The sequence below is a fragment of the Eptesicus fuscus genome, chromosome 10 (assembly GCF_027574615.1).
Source record: "Eptesicus fuscus isolate TK198812 chromosome 10, DD_ASM_mEF_20220401, whole genome shotgun sequence".
NCBI lineage: Eukaryota > Metazoa > Chordata > Mammalia > Chiroptera > Vespertilionidae > Eptesicus > Eptesicus fuscus.
Genome location: NC_072482.1, coordinates 75,729,995 through 75,743,604, shown reverse-complemented (window position 1 = coordinate 75,743,604; position 13,610 = coordinate 75,729,995). Strand labels below are relative to the sequence as shown.

The following is a 13,610-nucleotide window of genomic DNA, read 5'->3' as shown; positions in this document are numbered from 1 at the left end:
GCCCTGGCGGTGCCTTCCGCGAAGGGGAAAGGGGTGCGAGACCCAACCAGAACCCCATCTCCAGCTCCCCACACGCGGTGGCTGCCCCACACTGCACACTAGGGGGGCCCACGGGTTTCCGGGTCTCTCTGTCCTCTCTCCCTTCCCTCTCTCCCTCTCCTCCTCTCCCGCAAACATGTCCACCGGCTCCCTCAGCGACGTGGAGGACCTCCAAGAAGTGGAGATGCTGGACTGCGACGGGCTGAAAATGGACTCGCACAAGGAGTTTGCGACCTCCAACGAGAGCACCGAGGAGAGCTCCAACTGCGAGGCGGGGTCTCCGCCGAAGGGCCGCGGCGGCCTGGGCAAGAGGAGGAAGGCGCCCACCAAGAAGAGCCCCCTGAGCGGGGTCAGCCAGGAGGGGAAGCAGGTCCAGCGCAACGCGGCCAACGCGCGCGAGCGGGCCCGCATGCGGGTGCTGAGCAAGGCCTTCTCCAGGCTCAAGACCACGCTGCCCTGGGTGCCCCCGGACACCAAGCTCTCCAAGCTGGACACGCTCCGGCTGGCGTCCAGCTACATCGCCCACTTGAGGCAGATCCTGGCGAACGACAAATACGAGAACGGGTACATCCACCCGGTCAACCTGGTAAGTTCCCCGGGGCGGCTGCGGCGGGGCGGGGACCCCCGGGGACCCCCCCCCTCCCCCCGCCCCGCCGCCCAGGCGCCCGCGGTGGTGCTGTCTGCGCTGAGCGTGAGCGCGGGGCCGGGACTCCCGCACCTCCGCTCCCTCCCGCCCAGCGCCTCCAGGGACCGTGGCGGGAGATCCCCCCACGGCCCTCGCTCCCTGCCCTGCGAGCCGCCGGAGCAGGGGTGATTTATGCCAGTGTTTGACGTGGCAGCCCAATTAGGAGTGTGCAAGTGGACGGAGCTGGCAAAGAGGAGGATCCCCTGGCACCCGCGCCGGGAGGGCTCGAGTGCAGGGACCGGTGCGGGACGGGACGGGGAACACTGACCAGGGTTCAAGGGGGCATTTTCTTAATCCCTTTATTCTTCCTTTAGCTAAAGGGTGGAACTCGATGTCCCCCTCCAGTTCTTGTAAATAAAACCACCCAACTCTCGTTTCTTTCTCAAGCACGTATAGGACCGTTAGACATGGACACATCATGTCCCCCACAATTGTCATGTAAGTCCTCAACCCCTTAAGTATTCTGCGCTTCGCCTGTAGGTGGGTTGACATTTTTAAAATCCCAGAAGTTCTAGCAAAAACCAGAGGAATTAGTACATTCTCGCCGGTACGGGTGTAATAAATAATACTGAAAAGGTCACTTTCATCCAAGATTTAAGAACATTTTAATTTTTTTTTATTTTTAAAAGTAATGCCCATTGAGCCTACTGTTTTTCTCAAATGCATTTTACTGTGAAAGAAATCTATTTGGTCCTTTTTTTTTCATTTGATTTGATTTTCAAACGTACAGGCACCAAAGAAAAACAACACTTCCTAGCACCTCTGTTTGTGTCTGATAAGAAGGAGAGGTTTGCCTCTTACAAGCCGTCTTATCTGCCAGCGCTAGTGAGAGAGGTTTGAAGATCTGAATTGTCTTCACACCGAGTTAGTTTCAGAATTTGGGGGGAGGGGTGCAAAACCACATTTTGCCTCGAAAAAAAATATTTTTCCCCTCCAATTAAGAGTTCGTTTTTCCGAATGAGTCCATAGCTTTTTAAAATCTGGAAGTCAAATGAAAGTAGTGCCTTCATTGACATTTTACTGCTGCCTTTATCTTTGAACAAGAAACTTCCGTGAGCTTTATTCTAAAACGCCGAGAAGAGGAGAGAAGGCTGTCCTGGCTCAGCCCAGCAGGAAGATGATCTTAAATAACATATGAGTGTATATTCTTTCATTAGTATTTTTTTTTTTTTTTTTTTTCTTCAGAGGTAGCGATTCATTCGGAATCTGTGGCCAAAGCCCGCATTTGTGATGGAGGACAGGAAAGTCGGCAGGGGGAAGATAGATGGGGCTAAAAGCTGGAGGTCCAGGAAGCCTGACCACGGCCGCAGAAGAGGGGCGAGGCGGGCGCGTCGGGAAGTCCTCTGGGCTCCCTGCTCGGCCTCCGCCCTGCGCCCTGCACGGGCCTCTGTGGGCTTAACGGGGGGGCCTCCTCTCTTGGGTTTCACTTTGCCCCCAAGAAGTGGGATCTCCTCTTCGCGCTGCCTCCCCGAGCTGTGCCCGGAGCCAGCACCGCTGTTCGCTGGATCCAGCCACGAGGCTCCCTGGGACTCCGAGGGAACCGCAGAGATCACGGGTCTGGGAGGCTCCCTGCCGGCCCCCGCCGCGCCCTCTCCTTCCCTCTGGGCCCGGGAACCCACCCCATCCCTCCTCCGCGGCCACTCACCTCCTCCACTGCCTTCTCTCCTGCAGACGTGGCCCTTTATGGTGGCCGGGAAGCCAGAGAGTGACCTGAAGGAAGTGGTGACCGCGAGCCGCCTGTGTGGAACCACGGCGTCCTGACCTCGGAGGTGCGCGTGTGGGAAAGGCGCGCTCCCCTCCCGGGGGAAGGGCCCCGCGAAGGCGACCCCTGCCCGCCCTGCTCTCTGCCTCTGCTTCCCCCCCGCCCGCCAAGCTCCTGTCCCCGGCCCACCCTGCGAGCGAGAACACTTTACAGCGACGAGGAGATTCGTTTCCAAACCCGAGGAGATCGGTCGTGCTTCCAACGATTCCCATCTATTTAACTTTATTCCTGGTACCGAGAATGACTCTGCGAGCCTTGCTGGTCCAAGTGCAATATGTAATTATAAATATATGAACAGCTAATAAGAGCCTATCGATGTGTATCTTTGGTACAATATGTTGTAAAGTGTAGATCATAGAATAGCTGACTTTGACAGTCACATTTATAAAGTAATTTCACTCAAAGATATATATATTTTTCAAACAAGTTTTTCTACTTTTGAAAATAAATCTCTCTTTATATTGCTAAAAGCCCTGACATTGGTGTGATTTTAAAAAAAAAATGTTATGTGGAATAGAAAAGTGAAGGACTACGGAGAAGCTTGATAATAAAAATGGTTCTTTCGCGCCTCCATCCGAACTTCCAGAGGTAGAAGAGGATCGAATCCGATTTCCACTCTGATGGTCCAGATCAGGTTTGCACTGAAACTCCAAAAGCACCTGTGAGCTCCCAGGTTTCCAGGTTATTATTAGTACAATTAGAAATAATGTAACTGCAAACAGAGAAAGAGCAGGGTTCAAGCTATTGTTACACAGAAAAGGAAACCCTGGTGTTGGTGTATTCCACCAGATCATTGCTGACGTGAGCAGGAAGGTCAACCCCGAGTTTTGTAACTTTCCAGGCGAGGACCTGTTACCCACGGTTAGAAACCAATGAAGAAATGCTGGGAGCTCGTGAAAAGTGTCGATTCCATAATCCTTAGGAGGTATTTTCCGATCTTCAAAGCGCTACCACATACATCACACGTTTCTTATTAATAATTAATTCATTTCAACAACCAGCCTGCCTGCCTTTCCCGTTAAGGTTAGCCAGTGCGTACAGCTCCCCGCCGCGACTTCCGGCGGCCTGGGTTTTACTTTAAACATCTTCCAGGCTGCGGAACAGCTCGTCGGGGAAGATTAAGTTGAGATAAACAGAGAGGCGAGGCCCGGGAGCCTGGGACCCGGTTCCCCCGCTGCCCCAGCGCAGCCCGCGGCAGCCCCCGAGCCAGATGCCACCGAGGCTGTTTAATGTTCGGGGTTATGACCGCAGTGTTTACAAGACGTCTTCGGTTATTTATACTGTTATTCCTCGCAGAGGGCCTTGAAACTTCCGCTTCGTTTGCTCTTTCTTTTCGGGTTTTTTCTTTCTTTCTTTTTCTCGATTCAGTTGGGTACCTGGAGGCAGAGCTCCCCTGTTTCTACTCACCCCAAAGGCGGATGAGGGGTGGAGTCCTCAGCTAGGCCCTCAAAGAAGGGGCTTGTCCCGAAGAGGGAACCATCCCCAGCCGGTGATCAGTTAGCACCTTACCAAGTGCAATTCATTCTCCGGGGGCTGGGAACTGCGGGGATGCCGCAGCCACCTGCCTGTCATAGGCCTCTCAGAGGGCTTTCAGGGTGCCTTTCTCCCTCCCCCCACCCCCACATTGGACCTTGAAGAGCGCATTTCAAGATCTGGACACCTCCCTAATCCCCAAATTCTCCTACCAGGGGACACTGCCCTCACCTCCACGGGCCAGAGTTCAAGTCCGGGATGAGTCCCAGCATGATTCCGTTTTTTGGGGTTTCAGTTCAGCACATTGTCTAAGCTCCCACTCGGGTTTTTTACAAACCAAAAGCTCAAAATTCTGAGCACTCTGTTCAGGCGGCCCCATAGAGGAAAAAAGTAGTGCTCCTTCTCTGAGGACCCCAAAATGCAAATCAATTTTTATGAAAGTCCCGGTGCTTCCTGCCTATCATTTGAAACCTTGGCTTTAAACTTGAGACAGGAGGCTATGATTTTGAAGCAAGTGGGATAAGCTCTAGTTCTGGGTCCAGTTTTCCTAAAAGGGAACCTGGTCATCAGTTTTCTCGTCTCTGCAGATGGGGATCAAGGTGATAATAATAATAATACTTTCCCTCTTTTGCCTCACAAAGCGTTCGTGGGCTCAAATGAGATTATATTTGTGCAATTGATTTCTAGAGGAAAGGATCCATGCAAATATCTGTTACTTTTATTAAGTGGCAGTGAGCTGTCTATGCTAGATCCAACCTGAATGTGTTTCAGGCAGGAAGCTCCAAAGAGTGTATGTTTATAATGTACAGACGATTGTAAGAATCAAAACACCTCCCTTGGATGCTATGTTTAACCTCTCTCTCTCTCTCTCCCTCTCTTTCTCTCTCTCTCTCACCTTTACCCTTCTCCAATGTCCTCCAAATTTGTCCAGAGCACTTTACAAACGTGACTGCTTCCTACAAATATTGAATCCAGAAAAATTTCGAGAGCAAAGATCGGGAGTGGGACCAGCAAATAGAAGGGCTACCACCCATGGATGTACTTGTATGGCTGCTGGGACGCCCCACCCGTCGGGGCCTCGGCCCTGGAACCTGGGTGCACTGGAGATGACACAGATGTCCACTGAAAGGAACAAGCAATACAGGTGGCGATTACTGTGCTGTGGCCACCAGTAGCCCAAAGAACGTGAAAACCTGGTTGCCCCACACTGCCCCACACAGGCATCCCCAGCCTAAACATCTCTCCTTCCCCAAGTGCCTCATCAGCACCCCCACACCCACCACACCCTTCCTCCCTGTGCCCCTCGTTTTCCTGGAGTCTGTCCCCACAGGGCTCCACCGCCAGTCTACCTGCCCACAGCCCAGGAACTTGGAGTGCCTTGCTTTGAATAGGAGGCTTGGCTGCCTGAGAAGGAAAGGGGTTCCCCCTTTGCCACAAGCCATTGTATTTAGGGGTGAGGAGTGGGGAGTGGGGAGTGTTCTCTCTGTGACCTCTTGGTTATGCAAATTATCTTAGAAGGTGCTTTCCGGGAAGAACCTGGAGAGCATCTGAAACTGGCTGTAGAAGGGGGAAGGAAGTGCTTCAAGTTAGCCTGTGTCTGGGAGTTCTCAGGAGGAGGGGACAGATATTGAAAATGGACTGTAGCTGGGGAAGTCCCATCTCTCTCTCTCTCTCTCTCTCTCTCTCTCTCTCTTCTCTCTCTCTCTCTCTCTCTCATAGCTTATGTGACTTTTTACAAGTAACTAGTGCATCTAGCAGGGTTTCCCACTCTCAGATCGGAGACATCTTTCTAAAAAGAGATGTCCGTGATAAACCAGGTGGGCCCAGCTGGTTACACCCAGTGACCAGCGGGAAACACTGCCAGAGCAGACTTCGAAGCCAGGGCTTTTCCGTGGGTAGCAGAATCGCCTGCACAGCTGGAGGCAATAAATTGCTGGGCTCCATCCACCCGAGTTCCAGATTCAAGAGATCTGGGGAGGAGCCCCATAATTTGTATTTCTACCCAGTTCCCAAGCCATGCTGCTGCTGCTGCTGGTCCTGGGACCACACTGGGAGAATACTGTTTGGGGATCTGTCTCTTTAGAGAAACAAAAGAAGTTAATGCAGAGGGAAAGAAAATATTTGGGAAGTTTTCTTAAGAGGCTGCACGTTCTGGGCTCCGGTCTCAATTACTTCTCTATTCACTCCACGATGGCATTGCCGTGTGTTCTTCGCGCTTAAATGACAACCGGGAAGTCCATTGTGCGATCCTGGTGTGTGGGCGCGCGTGCGCTCCCCTTCGGCGCTCCAGGACAGATGTCAGTCCTCAGGTGATGAATTAAGACCTGGCTGCATTGGGGCCGGGCTGCTGTGGCCTCGGAGGCGACCTCTAAAAGGGAGAGAGGAATCTGGGAACCCGGGTCCCAAGCCTCTTGCGACTCCTCAGTTGCAAAGAGGGTCCCTGGGTCCAGGTCAGCAAAGACCTTCCCTTCGCCCCAGTGGGAGGAGGTTTTATTTGTTTTCGGTTTTTTTCTGGTTTGGGGCCCTAGCCGTCCAGCTCTCTGGATGCCGGTCTGCAGTTGGAGCGCAGAGGTGCAGGAGTGAGGCGGATGCGGGTGAGCGCAGGGCGGGGGGGGGATGAGCAGGGGAGAGCCCCGAGCCCCGAGGCAGAGGGGGAAGGACTCCTCGGCGGCTTTTCTGCTCACCCTTTCCCGTCCCCCCTCCACACACCCCTAAAGAGTTTGTGGAAGTCGGAGGGAGGAAGCGGAAGGAGGGTCCCAGTTCCGAGCGCGAACGCACACAGCCCGCAGGGTCGCCGTCCCTTGCCGGGTGCGTGTGCAGCTTGGGATCCAGGCAAGGATCTGGGGTTACGACCCCACACCGCCGGGGAGCGGATTCGCAGATCCCACGCAGTTGGCGAGTCAAACTTCCTTTCTTAGCTTTTCATCCTTCCCTCCAAAGGCTGGCTCTGCCCTTGGAACCTCGGGCGGTGCTGACGGCGTTTCTGAGGGCCCAGCCGGCTTCCTCAGGTTCCGAGTTAATGATTCAACACTGATTGAGGTGCCAGGCACTATGATGGGTGATGGGTACAGAAATGATGTGACGTGCCTTTGATCCTTAGATCTGGCCGGCTCCGCTGGGTACCCTCCTGCCGGTTCACCGAAGGATTAGCCACCCCTGGGATTAGGCTTGAGATGCCCTCCCAGGGCAGAAGGAGGAGAAAGGGGTGGAGAGGCGGAGAGTCCCACCTTTTAGAATGTTCCAAGAGTTGTGAGAACAGACTCCTGGAGAGCAACGTCACACCATTTCTGTACCCATCACCCATCATAGTGCCTGGCACCTCAATCAGTGTTGAATCATTAACTCGGACTCGGGTGAAGAGAGTAGACATGAGAGAGGGCAGCTGGAGCTAAGAATTGGCCATGAGGCTGCTGCTATGCTGGAACTGAAACGGAACCCCTCATGTTGAAGTCTAGGTGCCTATTTGATTACAGCAAGCATTCAATAAAAATAAACTTAAAAAAGAAGAAAGCAAACAGACATGATGGGACTAGACGGCATCAACTGGAGGTGGGATGTTTGCCCTGCCCTCCCTGATACTCAGGTGCAATCTGTTCTTTCCCTTTACTGTTGAAAATGACATTATCAGTGTTGAATTTATATGGCCCTTAGATCAGAATCGTTCACCTAAAAGTTGCTTTGAAGAGTGAAAATAATGTGAAACACTAGGAATAAAATGTTCACAGAATTTATTTTAAAATTAATCCAGTTGGTGATAAGGAAGTCATTTGTTGCCTTTTACAGATGTAATGTACACCTACATCTAGTGAACAGTACAGTGGAGAGGGCTTTTGACTGAGTCTTTGGACAAAGTATTTGCCCTTTCAGGACCTTGGTTTTTCCATCTATTAAATGGGTATAATAATGACTACTTCAGTAGGATAATGTATGTGGGCACTGTCTGGTACATGATAGGCTTTCATTAATTTTGGTTTTCTTCCTCTCTTCTCCTCTTCTTCAAGTCATTAGATTACCAAAGTGCCTGAAAGAATGATATGCATTTTTCCTAGATAGTTGGTTATCTGGTCAATAGCAAGCAATTATTAAATTCTTGTGATAATCCAGTAGCTTCAGGTCATCTTGAGTGTGATTAAAACAGGTTATCATACAGGTCTTGTCTTTCTTCAGTGAGACCTTACCACATTATCTGCAGTGGATCCTGCTCCTAATTCTGTGTTTCAGCACTTATCACCTTATCAATAACAGGTAATTTTTACTTTCTTTACTGAGTTTGTATCTTTTTATCCTCGCTCCATGCAGGCCGGGACCATGTCTGGCTGGTTAACCTTGCTTTCCCTCGCACCTAGCACAGTGACAGTTACATGGTAAGTGCTTGAAGAAAAATGAATGCATGAAGCTTAATAATAAGCTTTTTAGAGATACTCCTGTCTGCCAGATAAGCTCATGTTGCACGCTTCAGGTCAGTTGTATGTATGCCTCTTGTTCTGTCAGCTATAGTTGGCTGGGGATGGGTGAACAGGTTGGCTGTTGCTGAGGCAAAATATTTTTGAGATAGAGACTCTGGGTGCAACAAGAATTCCAAATCTGTTTGCAACAAATATAATCTATTGCAATCAGGGCTGGGCTGTTAGCCTGTGGCCACCTGGTTTTATTCTGCTACGCCAATGGTGAGCAACATGCATTTGGGGAAAGGTCATGTTCACAGGTGTTATTGTGTCTTTGATGGGGGAAAGGGTAGGAATAACAGCATGAAAGCATATATTCATAAAACCTAAGTGTTCTACTTTATGGAAAAGAACAATTTCATTGAGAAAGTCACCACTACTTTTCAGCCAATAAAATGCAGTTATTGGGCATATTTAAGAAATAACAGCATAGATACAGCTCATTTAATTTTCTCCTCCATTTGCATCACACAGAGCACATTCATATTTTATCTTCAAAACAACCCTAACAAGGAGGTATAATCATCTTCATTTTTCATATAGGGCAACTGAAACTCAGAGAGGGGAAGTAAATCTTAAAAAGTTATATAGTGAATAAGTAGCAGAAATCTGAGTACAGGATTTTTGTATTTCATTAAAACTGAAATGGATTCCAGTCTTGAACATAGGAGAATCCTCAGGTAAAAGTAAGGATGATTATAACCCTAAGAAGGAAAGAAATGCCTCCAAAAAAAGAACATTACATGATGTTTTTTTTCCCCAAATAGAATTATTTTATACTTGTTTAAAGACCTATTTTAGACTTATTTTATCTTCTATCACCATTAAGGATACAAAAAGGGAAATTATAAGCAAAATAAGTTCATTAAAATACTACAAGAACGTTTTATATTAAGAGTGCATTTTATTCCTAGTTATTCACTCTGTAATTAAAATCTAGTGATTTTCCACCATCAAGTATCAGTTTTTTACTTACAATAAACCACCCCTGGATCTAATGGCTTAAAACAATAAACATTTGTTATTACTCATGGGTCTGAGGACGGTTGGGCAGTTCTGCTGATCTGAGATGGACTCTGCTGTTCTTGCTGGACTTGGTTATATCTGTGGGCTGGTGATCTGAGAGTTAACTAGTTAAGGATGACCTCACTCACATGTCTGGTGGCTGGATGGGTATTGACTGGAGTGATGAGGGTGACAGATCCCCATCCAGTAGACTAGCCTGTATTTGTCCTCAGGGAGACCCAAGAAGGAACAGAAGTTCACAAGGCCTCTTAGACCTAGGTTCAGAACTGGCATAGCATCACTTTGCCTGGGTTCTATTAGCTAATGCCAGTCACAAGAGCTTCCTATATTCAAGTGATGGGCAAATTAATTAATTTTGGTTTTCTTCCTCTCTTCTCCTCTTCCTCAAGTCATTAGATTACCAAAATGCCTGAAAGAATGATATGCATTTTTCTTAGATAGTTATCTAGTCAATAGCAAACAATTATTAAATTCTTGTGATAATCCAGTAGCTTCAGGTCATCTTGAGTGTGATTAAAACAGGTTACCCATTTTGGAAAAGCTGCAAAGTAACATTGAATAAAGCATGGATATAGAAAAGGGTGGAGATTCCAGGTTATTTTTAGAATTAATTTGCACTATTAAGGTTTACCTAACACTTCTTTATATTCAGAATCTGGCCCTTTTGAGTCACTTCTCACTTTGAGTTATCAATATCTAGTGATTTACTACCCAGTTTTGTCCTCTGGGTTATTAAGAATATCTCTCAGAAGAGTTCTCCTTTATTGTCACTGTGACTTTTTTTTTCCAAATCACTGATACCTGTTCTACAAATTTCAAAGCTTCACTTTCTTGATTTTGATAGAAGGGAACATAAATTAATCACTCCAACCTTTCCTTCACCTATTCTTAGAAATGCGGGGGCTTTTCTGACTCTAGATCTGTTGCTTGGCATGGGTAGGAGGCTGAATACTGGACCCAAGGATATCAGATCTTAATCCCTGAAAACTATAAATGTTAGCTTATTTGTAAAAAGGGTCCTTGCAGGTGTGATTAAGTTAAGGATGTTGAGATGGAGAGGTGATCCTTTATTATATGTGTGGGTCTGAAATACCATTACAAGTGTCCTTATAAGAGAAACTATGAGAGAGATTCAATACACAGGAGAGGAAAAAGTGCTGTGAAGACAGAGCTGGAGGTTAGAATGTTGCAGCCACCAGAGGCTGGAAGAGGTGAGTAGTAGATTCTCCTCAAGAACCTCCAAAAGGAGTGGGGCTGTATTTACACCTTGATTTTGACCCTGTGCAACTGATATTGAACTTCTGGCCAACTAAGACAAAATAAATTTCTGTTTTGCTAAGGCAATGTTTGTGGTCACTTGTTATGGTAGTCACAGGAAACTAATACAGCATGTGGTGGGCAATCCTTTGCACATATCTTAATAACAAAATTTAATGGGGTCATCTATTTATAGTTTACTTCCTTTCTTACATTCTGTAAAGTACTTGGATGTTACTTGGTAAGAAAATACAGAATAATAGATATTCCTTCAGTGACAAGGGCCTTTGTTCCTACACACTACTTTTCTATCTCCATGCTTTCCTGTGCATAACATAATAATATTTTATACTTATTATCTATATAACAAAATAACATTTTCCAATACTGAATCAGAGTATAATATTTTAAAGACATTTTTAATGTCAATTAAACCCAGCATGGGTTATACCAACAATGTAGATAATTCAAACAAAGAGACCAATGTTGGGATGCATCCCAATTTTTGAAATGTGTGAATATAAAAAATAATTCATCTGAGAATGATGATATACAATAGCTCATTTCATTCCATGCACCATCACTGAGTATACACTATGCAGGACCCTGTGCACTGGAAATAGATGAATAAGGTAATACCCTCATGGCCTCCAGCTTTGGGCTTCCTCTCCAGTAGTTGCAGAATCTCTTCTATGTAAGGACCTGGAAGGGTATGGCAACCTTATATTCTGAAAAGCACCAAGCGTACCAGTTTCCAGAAAGATGGGTTACCCCTGCCCTACTCTTGCATCTAGGCTACAGGCAACTCAGACTGCCATTCACGAAACTAGTTCAACATGGAGTGTTCCCAGCTGCCTCTACACCAGACTAATTCATTTCCCAGTAGTGGGGAAATATCTGGGAAAGTGATTTCAAAGGTTTCTTTCTACCTCTAAGGTGGTTGCCCTGGAGATTTTTATTTTCCTAAGGCTAAAATTGAATCTCAAGCCATTTGGAGATGGACTAAATATGATGGGCCATCATTTTGCTAGACTGATATAACTAGCCATTTTACAAATACTAGTATGTGCTCTCAGTCCTAAGGTGGGGGGGGGGGGCGGAATAGCATATGATAGCATATGATAGGTGCATTAGCAAAAATGTGCCTTTATTACTGGACTAGGGGCCCTGTGCACAAATTGGTGCACATTGAAAGGAAATTAACTAGAAAGTGGCCAGTGGGGCGAGACTGGGCGAGATGGGCTGGACACTCCCTGGAGCCAACCTCCTGTGGTCCCTCTAGTAGGTGGGGTCCCTCAGCCTGGCCTGCAGGGATCAGGACAAAACTGGCAGTCTGACACCACCACACCCACCAGGGGTCCATGAGTATGAGAGGGCATTTTGCAAAGTTGCTGTCGCTCAGCAGCTCCTGTGTTGAGCATCTGCCCCCTGGTGGTCAGTGCACGTCATACCTACTGGCCAACTCAGTTGCTTAGCCTTTTATATATATAGATAATTAACACCAAAACTATAAATGATAGGTCTTGTCTGGCTGGAGTTGCTCAGTGGTTGAGCATTGACCTATGAACTAGGAGGTCACATTTGATTCCTGGTCAGGGCACATGCCTGGGTTGCAGGCTCAATCCCCAGTGTGGGGCATGCAGGAGGCAACCAATCAATGATGCTCTCTCATCATTGATGTTTTCTCTCTCTCTCTCTCTCTCTCTCTCTCTCTCTCTCTCTCTCTCTCTCCCTCTCCTTTCCTCTCTAAAATCAATAAAAATATATTAAATAAATAAATAATATATCTTTAGAGTTAGCCAAGCACTGTGATAACTGAGCTTAACTTTTCATTTCTCACCTGCCAAGTCTTCTGCATCATTTCAGAGTCCTACCCTTCAAACAATTTATAAGCTTTCCAGATCTTGTCTCAAAAATCTATCTTTTTCTTTTTTTGAGCCTTATAAATCAAATTATATGCTACTGAATTTCAATATCTTTCTCAATATTTTATATCAGGTACATTCTAATTTATTAGAATAAGGGTTTTAAAAAGTGATGTTTTCAAAAGCTCATAGACAGGCCTGGGTTTTGGGGGCTCTAGCACAAGTTGCTCTGACCTGGATCATTTAATCTCTCTGTGTCTTGGGTTCTTCACCAGTAAGAAGATTTCTTTTTTTTTTTAACAGATGGGACTTCTCATTTTATTCAGCTTACAGTCTTGATAATCACCAAATGTTACAATTCTATTTTACATTATAAATCGTTTTACTGTATCTAAGTCTTATGAAATTATGATTGATTCATTTTTCACAGGTGGTAGCATTGTATAATAGGCCATCATATTCAAATGCAAATTTGGCTAAAAATTGTATTTACATATGGCATTTATTTTTTAATGTTAAAAAACCATTTTAAAGCCAGACAGTTAAATTGACTGAATTCTTTTCAAAAATGTATTGGTCAAACCTCAAGGTATAAGAATAGTGAGTAAAAATGAATGCTTTTATATGATCCTACTATTTGTAGATTGTGCAACAACTATAGATGTTAACTATACATTCTACCACCTAAAGATGGTGATCTTTTTTTTTTCTGTATTCTTTTATTTTTATTTTTTTTTATTTAATAAATCTTTATTGTTCAGATTATTACAATTGTTTCTCCTTTTTCCCCCCATAGCTCACCTCCACCAGGTTCCCACCCTACCCTCTGCCCTTACCTCCCCCCCACTGTCCTCATCCATAGGTGTACGATTTTAGTCCAGTCTCTTCCTGCACCCCCCACACCCCTTTCCCCCTGATAATTATCAGTCCACTCCCTTTCTATGCCCCTGATTCTATTATATTCACCAGTTTATTCTGTTCCTCAGATTTTTAATTCACTTGATTTTTAGGTTCACTTGATAGATATGTATTTGTTGTTCATAATTTTTATCTTTACT

General features: G+C 46.3%; 1 protein-coding gene across 1 annotated transcript; it reads left to right on the top strand.

Moving 5' to 3' along the window:
• Positions 1-175: 175 nt before the first annotated feature.
• Positions 176-2,706, top strand: TCF21 (transcription factor 21). Its single transcript, XM_008162293.3, has 2 exons — positions 176-625; positions 2,396-2,706. The coding sequence occupies exons 1-2, from the start codon at positions 176-178 to the stop codon at positions 2,483-2,485; spliced, it is 540 nt and encodes a 179-aa protein (XP_008160515.1). The 3' UTR covers positions 2,486-2,706.
• The last annotated feature ends 10,904 nt before the right edge of the window (positions 2,707-13,610 follow it).